The sequence below is a fragment of the Ahaetulla prasina genome, chromosome 13 (assembly GCF_028640845.1).
Source record: "Ahaetulla prasina isolate Xishuangbanna chromosome 13, ASM2864084v1, whole genome shotgun sequence".
Classification (NCBI taxonomy): domain Eukaryota; kingdom Metazoa; phylum Chordata; class Lepidosauria; order Squamata; family Colubridae; genus Ahaetulla; species Ahaetulla prasina.
This window is the reverse complement of record NC_080551.1, coordinates 4,333,902-4,351,323: the sequence shown is the minus strand read 5'-3', so window position 1 is coordinate 4,351,323 and position 17,422 is coordinate 4,333,902. Positions and strand designations below refer to the sequence as shown.

General features: G+C 46.5%; 1 protein-coding gene across 1 annotated transcript in view; it reads right to left on the bottom strand.

Moving 5' to 3' along the window:
* Positions 1–17,422, bottom strand: part of MEGF11 (multiple EGF like domains 11) — a 590,966-nt gene that overhangs the window by 32,077 nt on the left and 541,467 nt on the right. Inside the window, exons 15-18 of the mRNA XM_058156456.1 lie at positions 16,577–16,705; positions 15,609–15,737; positions 10,168–10,296; positions 7,457–7,687 (exon numbers count right to left, since the gene is read on the bottom strand). Coding sequence (XP_058012439.1) covers positions 7,457–7,687; positions 10,168–10,296; positions 15,609–15,737; positions 16,577–16,705 — 618 coding nt within the window. The remainder of the gene's footprint in view (positions 1–7,456; positions 7,688–10,167; positions 10,297–15,608; positions 15,738–16,576; positions 16,706–17,422) is intronic.

Below are 17,422 nucleotides of genomic sequence, written 5' to 3'. Positions count from 1 at the left end.
TTACTTATATATACTTTTTCTCTCATGATGAATTATTGTTTATGTTGATGATTGTATATACTGTTGTGACAAAATAAATAAATTAAAAACAAAACAAAACAGTGCCTGCTCAAATTCTGGCAACCTCACAAAGCCTTTTTTGGCTCCAGATCAGAGGTAGTTTGCTGCGCTCTTCTTCTGGGACTTTTGAAAATGACATTTCCATCTAGACTGCAGTGATGGCTTTTCCTTGTGGTCTTCCATCCAAGTATTAACCAATCTGACCCAGCATAGTTTTTCAAGACCCATTAAATATGGTAGATGCTGCCACCTAGCAGGGCACAGGGGGTAGTACAATTATTTTACATACATCTATGCAGGTAGTCCTTGGCTTACATTCCTTTAGTGACTATTCAGAGTTACAATGGCATCGACAAAAAGTAATTTATGACTGTTGGAAGCATTCCCGTGGTCACGTGATCAAAATCCAGATGCTTGGAAACTGACAGGTATTTATGACAGTTGCAGCATTCCAAGGTTATGAGATCAGCTTTTGTGACTCCTTCCTCTCTGGGGCAGCCCCTCAAATATTGGAAGAGGCTATCATGTCTCCCCTGATCCATCTTTTCATTAAACTAGACATACCCAGTTCCTGCAACCGTTCATCGCATGTTTTAATCTCCAGTCCCCTAATCATCCTGGTTGTTCTTCTCTGCACTCTTTCTAGAGTCTCAACATCTTTTTCATATTGTGGTGACCAAAACTGGATGCAGGACTCTAGGTGTGGTCTTACTAGGGCTTTATAGAGTGGTATTAGTACCTCCCTTGATCTTGATTGTATCCCTCTGTTAATGCAATTTAGGATTGCATTGGCTCTTTTGGCTGCACACTGCTGGCTCCTATTTTGCAGAAGGGAAGTTCTGCAGGGCGCACGAGTTTCGCCGAGCTTCTTGCAACGTTGCACACTCTGCTTGTCAGAACGCCCAACGTTTGTCGGTTGCTGATAAAGATTTGTTTCAGGAACGATGTTTCCACACCTCATGGAGGAGAACATCCGAGCCTCTCTTCTAATGTCCCAATGACCTTTGGAGAGCTGAACTGGCAGCTGGGAAGAGACCTATTTACAGCCGAACTGGCATTGAGCATTTATTCTGCTTATCTAGAAATCTTTTCTCGCTTTGGCGATTCAGGTTTTACTCTTCATGAACCGGTCCCTGCGTGGCAAATAATTAAGGGAGATTTACTCTGCTCAGCTGGGTTTTAAAAAATATTCTGGCTGGCCTGATCTCTTCTGGTTGCCAACAGAAATTAAATACAACCCTGAGAGCTGCTTCTATTGTAAAGGTCTGCGGTCTTTGTCCATAAAGCCGAGAAACTTCTTGGTGCAGGGGTCTCCAACCTTGGCAACTTTAAGCCTGGCGGACTTCAACTCCCAGAATTCTTAAAGTTGCTAAGGTTGGAGACCCCTGTCCTGGAGCATCAGCAAGTATCCTTGAAAATGGGCTGACCTCTGATGCCGTGAAGGAAGAGACTTCATTTGAGGCCAATTCCTGAGACACACCAAGGTGGCTAAGATGGTTTAACTTACCTGCTTGGCACCTGTGCTCTTTTCCCTAATTTGATGGGGTATCTCTTTAGCCTGGAAGAGCCCGTTAACAAAAACAGTTGACATGTTCCTTATAAGACAGGGGAGACCTGATAGCTAGTCTTCCAATATTTGAGGGGCTGCCACAGAGAGGATGGGGGTCAACCTCTTTTCCAAAGCCTCTGAAGGCCGGACAAGGAATAGTAGATGGAAACTGAACAAGGAGAGATTCAACCTGGAAATAAGGAGAAATTTTCTGACAGTGAGAACCATCAATCCATGGAGCAGAAGTTGCCTTTGGAAGTGGTAGGAGCTTCATCACTGGAGGCTTTCAAAAAGTGACTGGACTGCCATTTTCCAACTCTGTTAATTTGCAGGATGTAACAGGTGAGCTACGTCTCAATTCCTGGTCCTATACCTGGAAGGATTAGGGATGACATGATAGAGGTCTTCCAATATTTGAGGGGCTGCTACAAAGAGGAAGGGGGGGGGTTTGACCCTATTCTCCAAAGCACCTGAAGGCAGAACAAGAAGCAACGGATGGAAACCAATCAAGGAGAGAAGCAACCTAGAACTAGGGAGAAATTTCCTGACAGTGAGAACATTCAACCAGTGGAACAGCTTGCCTTCAGAGGTTGTGAATGCTCCACCACTGGAAGCTTTTAAGAAGGGACTGGACAGCCATAGGGTCTCTTACTTGGGTAGTGTCATGTCCCACTCCTCCGCTGACGGCCGGGTCAGGGAAATCCGAATCAGGCGTGCCTCTGCAGCTCTGCCAAAGTCCTAGCAAAGTTCTCAAGGCAGCAGGAGACCAGAAAGTGACTTCAGCAAGATAAGGTAGACTTTGCCTGACTCAGAGAATGCCAGAAAGCAGATCCTTTATATAGGCCATGGGGTGTGGCTCCATGACTCAGCACTTATCCAGGCCTGCCCCTCCCTTCCTTCTGTTGCCGCCGCCTATCAATTCTCCTGAAGCGAGGGTCACTCCAGTCTGCAGCTGTTGGTAATTGACCTTCCTCAGGCTCACATGCTGTGGGGGAGGGGGAGGGGTCTAGTTGCTCCGTTTGCCTGGGCATGGAGCCAGAGCTGGGGGCTGGAGGCACTTCTTCCTCCTCAGCCTGTCTGGGCATGGAGCCAGGGCTGGGGCCGGGAGGCATGCTAGGACATTCCTCAGCGTTCGGAAGCAGATAAGATGGGTCCGGCTGCGGGGAAAGCGGACGAGGTAGGGGGTTAGACTAGAAGTCCTCCTAGATCCCTTCCAACTCTGTTATCCTATATTCTTGCAGGGTGGTAGGGTATGAAGGTGAAAACTGCAATGAACAGGAAAAAAAAAAGATTGCACAGGATGCGAAGGCTATATTTTGTGGTGAAGCCTATGATTTTCCTATTCAGGAGTGAGTAACCTTTTCAGACTGCAGGATGCACAAATCCTTCACGTTAATCTGGGCCAAGGTCAACGTTGCAAAAAGTAAGTGGGGCCTGACTTGTACTAAGGAGTTACTCTGCTTTATGTGAGGAATTTTAACAGGAGGGATGGGCAGGAAGAACTGGTCTAAGACACAGAGCTATTTCTTTGCTAAGCCTTTAACACATCACCACTTAAGAGTCTAAAAAATGTTCTAACCAATATAAAAAGGTAAAATTAATGCAATTTCATACTAGGGAAAGAATATTCAAATATTCAATATCAGAGAAACTAACAATCCATTTCCCCTCTTTTGAATGGGGGTTTTGGCCAGACAATGGTTTAACTTAACTTTTACTAACTTCAATAAACCAGGGTAACCATCTTAAGATAAGATGGCTGTCATTTTTTAAAATGTTTTTGACAGTCCCTTGTCGACCTCTAAGGGATATGATGGCTTAGTGGGTAAGACGCTGAGCTTGTCGATCAAAAGGTCGGCAGTTCAGCGGTTCGAATCCCTAGTGCCGTGTAATGGGGTGAGCTCCCGTTCCTTGTCCCAGCTTCTGCCAACCTAGCAGTTCGAAAGCACGTAAAAAATGCAAGTAGAAAAATAGGGACCACCTTTGGTGGGAAGGGAACAACATTCCGTGCACCTTTGGTGTTTAGTCATACTCGCCATATGACCACGGAGATGTATTCGGACAGCGCTGGCTCTTCGGCTTTGAAATGGAAATGAGCACCCCCTAGAGTCGGGAAAAACTAGCACGTATGTGCGAGGGGAACCTTTACTTTTACCTTTACCTTTATGGACCTCTCTGATTGCAAAGTTACTGTTGTGAAGATGTAATATAAAATTGCTACCTGATGCACGGCACCAAATTATGTAAATACAAATAAGGAAGGAAAATGCATCAATAATAACAAAACACTGAAATAGTCACATAAAGGAACAGCATGACAATAGCACCCTGGAGGTTTGGGTGATGAAAAAGGAACATAGGTTAAGAAAGGTAAAAGATGTCCTGAGATCGAATCGTGTCACAACCTTTCTTGGCCAATTAAGGAACAAGTGGCTTTTTTTTCAGGATGAAATTCACCTTTTCCAGTCTGGTTTCAGCCCTGGGATCTTCAACCCAAAACTAACCTGGCTTTGAGATCCATCAAGGGGGGAGTCCAGGAGCTCCAGTCTTGTGGGGGGGGGCGGAATCTTCTGCAGCAGAGCAATGTCATGGCTGAGAAGACTTCATTTCACTTTATATTAAATATATAATATTTCATCAGTCTCATATGGGTGGTCCTTGACTTACGACCTCAATTGGGACCAGAATTCTGTTGCTAAGCAAGTGCGGTTCCGTGAGTCATGCCTGATTTTATGATCTTCTTTTTGACACAGTCGTAAAATGAATCACTGCGGTTGTTAAGTAAACCATGTGGCTGTTAAGTGAATCCTATTTTTGCCATTGATTATCATAAATACAGGCCAGATGTGAAGGACCCTATTATGGTTACGTGACCATGAGGCAGAAGTGGGATCCAGCCGGTTAGGACCAGTTCGGGCGAACTAGTAGTGGCGACCTGTGGGTGGGCTGCTCCCACTCATCCACCCGGGCGCAATTCCGTCCTATATCGCTGTGTTTTTGATGCTGCATGCATGTGTGGATGACCCGCCAGGTGTGGATTGTCGTGTTGTTTGACGTTGCGTGCATGCACGGACATCTCGTGTGAGCAAATTGCCATGTTTTGTGACGCCGCACTCATGTGCGGATGTGCGCGCTCACATTTTCGGTGCTGGGCGAATTGGTAGCTACAGTCTGGTGAAGACCACCTCTGCCGTGAGGATGCTCTGGGAGTTGTAAGTCATTTTTTTCAGTCCTATGCAGAGGTGGGTTTCAGCAGGTTCTGACCAGTTCTGGAGAACTGGTAGCGGAAATTTTGAGTAGTTTGCAGAACCGTTAGTAAATATTCTGACTGGCTCCACCTCCATGTCTTCTCTGCCTCCCGAGTCCCAGCTGATCGGGAGGAAATGGGGATTTTGCAGTAACCTTTCTGTGGAGTGGGGCGGGAATGGAGATTTTACAGTATGCTTTTAAAAGTAAAAAAACAAACAAAAAACCTCTGATGATCGCTTGACTCAGGTGGGCATGGGCGGGGGGTGGGGGAGAAGGGATTTTTGCTACCAGTTCTCCAAACTATCCGCTGCCATCGCTACCGAATCAGGCGATCTGGTCCGAACTGGGAGCATTTCACCCTGGTTCAGGAGTTTCCAACTTTGGCAACTTTAAGACTTGTGTATTTCAACTTCTAGAATTCCTCAGCCAGCCATATTAGCTGGGAAATTTTGGGAGTCAATCAATCAGAATACAGTTGGAAGGGACCTTGGAAGTCTTCGAATCCAACCGCCCTGCTCAAGCAGGAGACCCTCTACCGTTCTGGACAAATGTCTGTCTAATCTTTTCTCGAAAACCTCCAGTGATGAAGCGCCCACAACTTCTGAAGAGAAGCTGATTCACTGGTTAATTGTCCTCACTGTCAGGAAGTTTCTCCTTGCTTTTAGGTTGCTTCTCTCCTTAATTCGTTTCCATCCATTGTTGTTGTTGTTGTTTTTGTCTTGCCTTCCGGTGCTTTGGAAAATAAGTTGAAGTTCACAAGTCTTAAAGTTGCCAAGGTTGGAAACCTATGAAAATGCATCTGTTGTTTCCTCCAATTTAGCTCCCATTAGATCAGAAGTGTCCAATCCTGACAACTTTTAAGACCTGCGGACTTCAACTCCCAGAATTCCCTAGCTTGCATTCTGGGAGTTGAAGTCCACAAGTCTTAAATTTGGAGACACCCAAATGGAAGTAACCAGGGCAGAGATGCGGTAGGAGGTGGGGTAGTTCCCCCGTTTCAAGAAGACAACCTCTACTCAAGGAACTGGAAATTGCTTCAAGACCACCTCTAAACCACCAATGTTAAGTAAGGGATGATGGAATCGCTTCTAGAGAACCTGAATTTGAAAAAGGCGCATTGATCTGCCATGGAGAAGTCCAAGCCCCTTGTGTAGACAAGACCAAACCTTGGAAAACTGTTGTTGCAAACCATTAGAAACATGTCGATGGTTATTCATTTTGCTCCTCTGTCTTCTCCCAGCTTTCCCAGTTCATCCCCGTTTCCAAATAAATATTGGGGGAAATGAATAGCAATAGCAACCGCACTTAAAATTTATATACCACTGGGAGCTATTTTATGGATGGTTGGAGAACAAAAACGGAAGTTAGAAATAAAGGGAGACCAGGGAAATGTAGAGAATACGTTAAGATAGAGATGTAAACAATATGATGATTCTTACAAATATGATTGTGAAGACTATTGTGTTTAATATTACTATTATATTCTTATTAGAAGAACCGTTCAGAGGGAGAAATGAATAGGTTTATTATGCTTATTATTATTGTAAGATTAGAGAATTAATATCAGTGTCCTGAATACCGTAAATTCTGATTGGACAGAGATATTTGTACCCAGACAACACACCTGTTTAATAGAAGATGAAATGTTCAAATTAGAAAAATTAAAAAAAAAATTAAAAAAAAAGATTTATATACCACTTCACCCTGCTCTCTAAGCGGTTAACCGAGTCAGCCTCTTGCCCCCCAACAATCTGGATCCTCATTTTACTGACCTCGGAAGGATGGAAGGCTGAGTCAACCTTGAGCCGGTCCAGATCGAACTCCTGGCAGTGGGCAGTGAGTTAGCCTGCAATCCTGCATTCTAACCACAGCGCCACCAGGGCTCTATGAAATTAGCCAGTGCGGTCAGGGTGATCTATGATAGCTAAGATATTGTAGACTTTCTACAAGTTAATTACAATAACAGATTGTTAGCAGAAGGCTTTGAAGTTTAACTTTGCTGTTGATTTCCCCCCCCCCCCAAGTTTTATTTGTTTTATTTATATAACATTCCATTTTCATCAAACTGTGTGTTCTGGGTACAATTACGTTTAAATAGTCACATTTATACATCTCTGTTGTTTGCAGCATATACAACTTTGTAATACAATTTTGCTGTTGATTAACCTCTTAACTATGTTTTCTTCAAATACATACTTACATGTATATGTTTGGGTATATATTGTATGAATGTATGTATGTATAATGTATGACAGGCCAAACTGGATTTTAAATAGATGTAAAAAATTTATAAACCTTTGTTCTGGTTCGTAAGCTATTATTGTTCCAATACATTTGCTAATGTCCAACTGCGGGGGATAACACGTGTTTTTATTTTTGTCTTTTTAACTCCCACCTTTTTTAACTAGTTTTGTTTTGTCTTTGTAAATTCCCCCCACCCCCTGTATTTGAATTTTCTGAATAAAATAAAATTTAAAAAAAAATTAGTTCAGCTAGCACCAGAGGGAAAAGCAGCCCCCCGTATCCGACACATAAAACTTCCCCACCCTTTTAGGCGAAGCGGCCCTCATTCCCCCCCCCCCCGCCCAAACTCCTTACCGGAGAGTGAGTAATCGGTGTTGGTTGTCCTCATGGCCGGAGTGTACGAGACGCTTGGCATGTCATGTCCTTTCTTCTGCTTACGTCGATACCACACAAACAGTGCCAGCAAAACCATAATAATTAGCAGGAGGATAATAATTCCAGAGATTGCTCCCACTGAATGCCTCTCAGATCCAAGAGCTGGGCTAATTTTAGTATAGGGATTTAATTCTTCCATCATGAGAGCCGCTGTTAAAAATAATTCACAATGCACCATTAAATTAAGTGGCGGGAGTCCAGCTTGTAAGAAAGGGCCAGCTATTAACGGGGATTACAGTTCTTAAAGCTTTTCCATCCGCTCGTCTGAAACAGGTCGGCGGACTACAACTCCCAGCAGCGCCAGCCCGCGGGGGGCCAAGAGCGAGAGATGCCGGGGGACGTGATCTGGCAATATCTGCAGAGCTACTCTTTGGGGGGCCCCCCATGCCGGTTGGAAGGAAACCTCAGCTAGCCCAAAGAAATGGCTTTCCTCCCAGTTCATGATTTTGCAAGGTGAATCTCTGCCCCTTGCGCCAGCTTTTGATTCACTTCAACAGCAATTTAGACTTATATACCGCTTCGCAGTGCTTCGCAGCGCTCTCTAAGCGGTTTACAGAGTCAGCCTCTTGCCCCCTAACAATCTGGGTCCTCATTTTACCCACCTCGGAAGGATGGGAAGCTGAGTCAAACTTGAGCTAGTTAGGATCGAACTGCTGACAGTGGGCAGAATTAGCCTGCAATACTGCATTGTAGCCACTGTGCCTTATTGAGGAGGGGGGTGGGGAAAACCAGTCCTACGCAGATGACTTCTCTCAGGGGTTCTAGGCAAATCTGCCTTAATGAATTGCAAGGGACAGGAGGATCTGCAAAGGGGCAGTCAAAAAGTCAAGACGAGGGCCCACGAAAGTGGCAGCAGAGCTCCGACTTTTTCTCCCTGCACTGCGCCTAGCTGTGGCGCCCACGTTGACCTATTTTGAGCCGCCTTTAGACATCCTTCTGGGAGATATTTGGGAGAGAAGGAATGTCCCAAACAGGACAATTTATTTTATTTTATTTTATTTATTTAGAAGATTTATATGGCTGCCCACTCACTCACAGTGACTCTATGCCAGGGGTCTCCAACCTTGGCAACTTTAAGCTTGGTGGACTTCAACTCCCAGAATTCCCCAGCCAGCTTACAAAAAGTCAAAAACCCAATATAAAAAGAATAATGGGGGCAGGAGTGACAACACACAATCTGGTGACAACACACAATTAAGAAAGCCATTTAATGGGCTTCATCCCACGTTGGGTTCCCCAGGCCCGTTGCTAAAACCAGGGCCTTGTGAAAGCATTTTAAAGTGGGGAAGGGGCAGTCTAATCTCTGCAGGGATGATGTTCCAAAGGGAGAGAGGGATGGAGGGAGCCACCACGGAGAAGGCCCTTCTTCTGGGCCTTGCTAGACATAGCTACCCAGGAGAGGGAACCTACCAAATTCCTTGCCTGCTGCTGTGACTCCAGCCCCTGAACCTGGCCCCATACCTGAAAGTGACTCAGAAAGTGAGGGGGAAGGGCCGGTAAGGCTTACCTCAGAAGCACCGATTCCTTTGGCTCGGCTCCAGGAGCCAGAACCAGACCAGTCGGAGGATGTAATGAGGCCGTCATCCCCTGATTCTTCCCTTCCCCAGGCTACGCCTTCAGACACAGCTGATAATAATAATCAAGCTTGGCTTGACCCGTGCTTCAGAAGATTAGAGAGGCGGCATCATCAAAAGGAAGGGTGGGGCAGGAGCCCCATCCCACAGGATATATAAGGAGCTTTGGGACTGCTCTCACTCCACGGGAAGCAAAAGTTTAGCTGAACCATTTCAAAAAGAGCTGAAAGTCTTGCTACGTGAGTCATTTGTTTGAACTTTGGCAGGCAGCTGCGATTTCTCTGCCAGGACTGATAAGAGCCGTGAATCCACTGGCTGAAAGCCAGCTCGTGGGTCTGAAGTGGGGAAGGAGACAGAACACCTGCCCACTCTGTTGGGTTGGGTAGAGGTGACTGGGAAGAGATGGTCCCTCAGATAACCCGGCCTTTAAACCATGGGGAGCTTTAAAGGTGACAACTAGCACCTTGAATTGCACCCGGAAGTAAATTGGCAGCCAATACAGCTCCCATGAGAGAGGTCACACATGTGCACACCTGGGCCTGCACCCAGTGGTGGGATTCAGCCGGTTCTGTCCGGTTCGGGCGACTGCGGGAGGCTCCGCCCACCCGGCCGGATGTAATGCGAAAGCACTGCGCATGCGCAGAAGGCTGTGCGCATAAGCAGAGCTCACATTTGCGAACCTGTAGGGAAGGTAAGTGATCCCACAATGATATACGATGGCCTCTGAATTGGACGGTTTTATTCTAACAAAGTAAATGCCTTCCCTTGACGCATGACCGGGTCTCTACCTCCATATTGTGCCATCTCTGCTAAACCTCAGCGTTTCAGCTTCCCTTCAGTTTCCAGTTTCTAGTCCTCATGGAAAAAAGTCGAGGCAAAGCCAGATAGTCTACCAACCCTGCCTTTCTCCCCCTCCCGTGTGAATTTCTTCCAGGGTATAAAACATTTTTTGGTGTGTGTGTGTGTCTTTTTGAACTGTTCTGGAAGAATGGCCCGAGTTGAAGGCTCCGTTGAAAAGGAAAAGAGCAGGGGAGGAGAGAGAAGGAGTTGCCTCACCTTGATCGCACCTGATCCCTTTGAACCCGGGGCTGCAGTAACAGGTCCCTGTAACATAGTCACAGGTGGCGTTATTCATGCATTCGCAGAGCTGCTGGCAACCGTAACCAAACGTTCCTTGCGGACACTCTGAAAATGCAAAGTGAAAAAAAGAAGAGTTGTTAACCTAATTTTGCGAAGCTTCTTCTCCGGTAACACTGTACTGCTAACTAGGACATACAAAACCTTTGCCAGACCAATTCTTGAATACAGCTTATCTGCCTGGCATCCACACTGTGTATCGGACATTAATACAACCGAGCGGGTCCAGATAGTGGTGGGATACAGCCAGTTTGCACCACTTTGGGAGAACCGGTTGTTAACTTTCTGAGCAGTTTGGCAAACTGGTTGTTGGAAGAAATCATTAGAGCAGAGAACCAGTTGTTAAATTACTTGAATCCCACCACTCGGTCCAGAGGTATTTCACAAGAAGAGTCCTCCACTCCTCTGCTCACAATACAATCCCTTACGCCACCAGGCTCGAAATTTTGGGCTTGGACAACCTGAAACTACGCTGCCTACGGTATGACCTGAGCAGAGTACAGAAAATTGTCTGCTACAATGTCCTACCTGTCAATGACTGCTTCAGCTTCAACTGCAATAATACACGGGCAAAGAATAAATACAAATTCAAGGTAAACCACTGCAAACCCGATTGCAGAAAATACGTCTTCAGCAACAGAGTGGTCAACGCCTGGAATGGTCTACCCGACTCCGTTGTTACTTCCTCAAACCTCCACAGCTTCAACTTTAAACTGTCTACCGTGGACCTCACCCCATTCCTAAGAGGTCCATAAAGGGGGTGTGCATAAGCGCACCAGTGTGCCCTACCGTCCCTGTCTTAAAAAGGTAAAGGTAAAAGTTCCCCTTGCACATACGTGCTAGTTGTTGCCGACTCTAGGGGGCGGTGCTCATCCCTGTTTCAAAGCCGAAGAGCCAGCGCTGTCTGAAGATGTCTCCGTGGTCATGTGGCCGGCATGACTCAACGGTAAAGGCACACGGAACGCTGTTACCTTCCCACCAAAGGGGGTCCCTATTTTTTCTACTTGCATTTTTACATGCTTTCGAAACTGCTAGGTTGGCAGAAGCTGGGACAAGTAACGGGAGCTCACCCCATTATATGACAGCACTAGGGATTCGAACCGCTGAGCCTTTGATCGACAAGTTCAACGTCCTAGCCCCTGAGCCACTGTGTCCTGTATCTGTCTTACCGTCCTCATTTATTTGTACTCATTTCATGTGCTCATGTCCATATTTATACTTACACCTGTTATCTTGTACATGTTTGACAAACTAAATAAAATAAAATAAAAATTAAAAAAAAGTCTGGGAAAAACAGCCCAGCATTTTGCCAATCTAGTTATTTTTTTTGCAATGGAAGATCATCACAAGATGCTAGTTAGGAAAAAAAAAACTCAGGTAAAGTACCCGGCCATCCTGTAGGACAGTATTTTTTCCAATCTTGGCCCCTTTTAAGATGGGTGGACTTCAACTCCCAGAATTCCCAGCCAGCCGTTTAAGTCTCGGGGGGATTTCCATTTTTGGTTTTGAGTGACTGTTCTCATTAGAGGGGGGGGCACTACAGTTGGCCATGTGTTCTTTCTGCGCCAACTCAGTAAGCTCAAACTGCCCAAGGAGCTGCTGATCCAATTCTACAGAGGAATTATTGAGTCTGTCATTTGCACCTCTATAACTGTCTGATTCGGTTCTGCAACCCAACAAGAAAGACACAGACTTCAGAGGATAATTAGAACTGCAGAAAAAAATAATTGCTACCAACCTGCCTTCCATTGAGGACCTGTATACTGCACGAATCAAGAAGAGGGCCGTGAAAATATTTACAGATCCCTCACATCCTGGACATAAACTGTTTCAACTCTTACCCTCAAAACGACGCTATAGAGCACCGCACACAAGAACAACTAGACACAAGAACAGTTTTTTCCCGAAGGCCATCACTCTGCTAAACAAATAATTCCATCAAGACTGTCAGACTATTTACTGAATCTGCACTACTATTAATCTTCTCATCGTTCCCATCACCAATCTCTTTCCACTTATGACTATGTGACTATCACTTGTTGCTGGCAATCCTTATGATTTATATTGATATATTGATCATCAATTGTGTTGTAAATGTTGTACCTTGATGAACGTATCTTTTCTTTTATGTACACTGAGAGCATATGCACCAAGACAAATTCCTTGTGTGTCCAATCACACTTGGCCAATAAAATTCTATTCTATTCTATTCTATTCTATTCTATTCTATTCTAATGCTGAAGCTTCAATTTTCCCTTGAGATTTTGTGAGACCCAGACAGGCTGCAGAGGGCTGGACAGATAGTTGTGACATGCTCACCTGTCCTCATCTCCCTGACCACTAAATAAAGGCAAAGAACAAGGGAGTGGCGCGGTGGCCTAGAGGTGGAGCTCTCATCTCACAATCAGGAGGCTGTGAGTTCGATCCTAGGTAGAGCAAATATTTCTCACTCTGGGCACAATGAGAATTTATCTGCTGAACAAAACTCTGCATTGGCAACAGGAAGGGCATCTGGCCATTAAAACACTCCGCTAGCTCCATTTAGTTGCCCAGACTCTGGGATTATGGGGGTCTTTAAAAGATGACGATGATAGACATTTTCTCCTCCAAAATCAGAGGTGGGTTTCAGCAGGTTCTGACCAGTTCTGGAGAACCGGTAGCAGAAATTTTGAGTAGTTCGGAGAACCGGTAGTAAAAATTCTGACTGGCCCCACCCCCATCTATTCTCTGCCTCCCGAGTCCCAGCTGATTGGGAGGAAATGGGGATTTTGCAGTAACCTTCCCCTGGAGTGGGGTGGGAATGGAGATTTTACAGTAACCTTTCCCTGGAGTGGGGAGGGAATGGAGATTTTACAGTATCCTTCCCCTGCCATGTCCACAAAGCCACGTCCACAAAGCCAAGCCACGTCCACAAAGCCACGCCCACAGAACCAGTAGTAAAAATTCCGACTGGCCCCGCCCCCATCTATTATCTGCCTCCCGAGTCCCAGCTGATTGGGAGGAAATGGGGATTTTGCAGTATCCTTCCCCTGGAGTGGGGAGGGAATGGAGATTTTACAGTATCCTTCCCCTGCCACGCCCACCAAGCCACACCCACAGAACTGGTAGTAAAAATTGTTTGAAACCCACCACTATCCAAAACCTTTTCCAGAGCAAATGCTTGTCCATCAAATTCACTGAGAATTAACAGGGGAAAATGTGTAGGAGAGTTTTTGGGCGCAGAGACACGGCTGCATCACTGGAGTCCACTGAGATGACAGTGCAGCTTCTCAATGAAAGTGGCCCCCACTTTCTTAAACCATCTTTTGCCTTCCCCTTCGACGCTGCCTGTCAGTTCTGGTTTCCCAATGGATTTCTCATCGTGGCCCTGGGGTGTATTCCTCTAGGGCACGCTGGGAAATCCCCCCAACTGCAACCTGCACAATTGCATTTGATGGACTGTAATTTAATTTTCGCAAAGCAACTTAAATGCCGTTTAAAGTGTCACTCTTAATAGAGTCAGTGTTTTCCCTTCGGTAACGCTAAGCACGAAAAAATTTGCAAGAAAACTCTAAAGGTCTCTCCCAAGTCTCTAGGAGAATGTATTTCTTCAGGGTTTGGGGTCAGCGGTGGGTTTCAAATTTTTTTACTACCGGTTCTGTGGGTGTGACATGGCTTGGTGGACGTGGCAGGGGAAGGTTACTGCAAAATCCCCATTTCCTCCTGATCAGCTGGGACTTGGGAGGCAGAGAATAAATGGGGGCGGGGCCAGTCAGAATTTTTACTACTGGTTCTGTGGGCGTGGCTTTGTGGGCGTGGCTTTGCTTTGTGGGCGTGGCTTTGTGGACATGGCAGGGGAAGGTTACAGCAAAATCCCCATTTCCTCCCAATCAACTGGGACTCAGGAGGCAGAGAATAGATGGGGGTGGGGCCAGTCAGAATTTTTACTACTGGTTCTGTGGATGTGGCTTGGTGGGTGTGGCTTGGTGGATGTGGCAGGGGAAGGATACTGCAAAATCCCCATTTCCTCCTGATCAGCTGGGACTTGGGAGGCAGAGAATAGATGGGGGCGGGGCCAGTCAGAGGTGGTATTTGCCAGTTCTCTGAACTACTCAAAATTTCTGCTACCGGTTCTCCAGAACTGGGTCAGAACCTGCTGAAACCCACCTCTATTTGGGGTCCTGCAGCCTTGAGCAAGACAAGCCAGGCAGGGTCCCTGCTAAAGGACTGTCTTCTCCAGGGTCCCTCTGAAACGAAGCCGGCCCTGAGGCCATCAAAACCTTTATGTTTCCGTTTCCCCCTTATTCTCTCTCCAGGCTGCCAACATTGGGTTCCCCATATTTCTATCGGAGGGAACATGATTGAATGGCCAGTGACAAAATTTATTCATACAATTACCGTGATGGTGGCAATAAATCTGGCGACAGCTTATGGTGTTTCTTTGGGAGATATTCAATAAGAAATGAAGGGGGCCGGCTGTAAACAAGCTGGTGACTCTGCTACGCGAGTGGGAAAGTTTTGGGGACACACCCAACCTCTCCGCGTTCCTCTTTGACCCAAGGGTTTGCAGGTACATCAAAATAGGGAGGGAGGAAAGAAGGAAGGAAGAAAGGAAGAAAGAAAGGGAGAGAGAGAGAGGGAGGGAAGAAAGAAGGAAGGAAGGATGGATGGATGGATGGATGGATGGAAGGGGGGAGGGAGAGAGGGAGGAAAGAAGGAAGGAAGAAAGAAAGAAAGGGAGAGAGAGGGAGGAAAGAAGGATGGATGGATGGAAGGAAGGAAGGAGGGAGGAAGGGAGGAAGGAAGGAAGGAAAAGGAAGGATGGAGGAAGGGAGGGAGGAAAAGAGAGAGGGAGGAAAAGAGGAAAGAAGGAGGGAGGAAAGAAGAGGGAGAAAAAGGTAAGAAGAGGGAGGGAGGGAGGAAAGGAGAAGGAAGGAAGGAAGAAAGAAAGGGAGAGAGAGGGAGGAAAGAAGGATGGAAGGAAAGGAGGGAGGGAGCGAGGGAGGGAAGAAAGAAGGAGGGAGAGGAGGGAGGGAGGAAGGAGAAGGGTGGGAGGGAGCGAGGAAAGAAGAGGGAGGAAGGGAGAAAAAAAGGCAAGAAGAGGGAGGGAGGAAGGGAGGAAGGAAGGGAGGAAGGAACGAAGGGAGGAGAGAGGGAATGACTGCAGCCAGAATACAAAAGGCCCATTCCTGAGGGTGATGGGATGGTTGTGTGCATTGCAGCCACACAGATGCTCCGTCTTCCACAGCACAGAACTCAAGAGGGGCTGTCCTTCCCCCTCCCACTTTGGAGTTACTGTATGCACCCCGAAACCCCCTCCAAATCAAAGCAAGTCAGCTCTACTAGACCGGAGGCTCTCCGTCCCCCCCACCCGCACTTACTCTGCTCGCACTGTTTCCCGGTGAAGCCAGTCCTGCAGGTGCATTGCCCGGTGATGTGGTCGCAGTCGGCTCCGTTCTGGCACTGGCAGACGTTGGCACAGCTCTTTCCATAAAAGGCGGCTGGACATCCTGGCGGGTTGGGATCCAGAAAGGACACAGGAAGAAGTCAAGCAACTGGAATTGGGCTCCAGGTCCCCCTTAACCGCGGCTTTTGCTTAGACCAAGTAACCAGATTTTAAGGTATAGCAGGGGATGATGGGATTTGTAACCCAACATCTCCACAAGGTTGGGGAAATGGTTTGGGGCCAGTGTTTCTTAACCGTGGCAACTTTAAGATATGTGGACTTCAACTCCCAGAATTCCGCAGCCAGCATCCTTTAAGATATGTGGACTTCAACTCCCAGAATTCCCCAGCCAGCATCCTTTAAGATGGATGGACTTCAACTCCCAGAATTCCCCAGCCACCATCCTTTAAGGTATGTGGACTTAAACTCCCAGCAAAGCTGCCTGGGGAATTCTGGGAGTTGAAGTCTACATGTCTTAAATTCCGGGAGTTAAAATCCACATGTCCAGGGTTGGGAAACCCTGGTTTGGATTGTTAATAAGCCCGAATAGGTTTTAGAGGTTTCTCTTCAACCCAACAGCCCTGCCGTTTCTTAATCACAACTTTGAGGAGTTTTTTCAGGATTGGCTTCAAAGATCACAAAGTATCTAATTAGGGAATCTGCGCTGGGGAAATGAAAATGCTACATGCCACATTCTTTATCTCTCTCTCTTTTTTTTTGTTGTTCACTTGTTAGGATTGAATTGTGTTTGCTGAATTTTATTTGCTCTGGTTTGGAGAAAGTGGCTGGTTTTTGGCTGCAGTTCGACTTGTAGCAACTCCGAAAATGCTCAGAGCAGACACTAGGGGGCAGTGCACACTTTTTGCAGAAATCTTCCCAGCAGGAACTTCTCAAAAGTCTTACTCTGCGAACAGTAGGGACCCCTCCAGCCAGGGGTACATCGGCACTCTCCGTTGTGGGGGCTGCACGTCCCGCCGTTGTGACAGCTGCACGAATGAAAACAATCGCTTCCCCAAAAGCCCACTGGACAAGCTGGTGAGAGAGAGAGAAAGAGAGAGAGAGAAAGAAAGAACGAGAGAAAACAAGAGAATATATATATATATATTTCCGCCCTTGAAACCGAAAAGTATTTAGAAAGTAGAATCACAGGGCTGGAAGGGACCTTGGAGGTCTTCTAGAACAGGGGTCTTCAACCTTGGCCACTTTAAACCTGGAGGACTTCAACTCCCAGAATCCCCCAGCCAGCAAAGCTGGCTGGGGAATTCTGGGAGTTGAAGTCCTCCAGGCTTAAAGTGGCCAAGGTTGGAGACCCCTGTTCTAGACCAACCCCTGCTCAAGCAGGAGACCCTATACTTTTCAGACAAATAGCTGTCCAGTCTTTTCTTGAAAATCTCCAGCATTGGAAGCCCCCACAACTTCTGGAATCCAGCTGTTTCATGGATTAGATGTTCTCATTGTCAGGAAATTTCTCCTTAATTCTAGGCTGAATGCCTCTTTAATGATCTTCCACCCATTGCTTCTTCTCCAGCCCTCAGGGACTTGGGAGAATAGGTTGACCCTCTCATCTTTGTGGCAGCCCCTCAAATATTGGAACACCGCTATCCCGTCATCCCTCCCAGTTCTTTTTTTCACTAGACTAGACAAACCCAATTCCTGCAACCGATCTTCATATGGTTTAGCCTTCGGCCCCCTAATCATTTTTCTTGCTCTTCTCTGCACTAGGCTCTTACCTTCTTTTTTGTCTTGTGG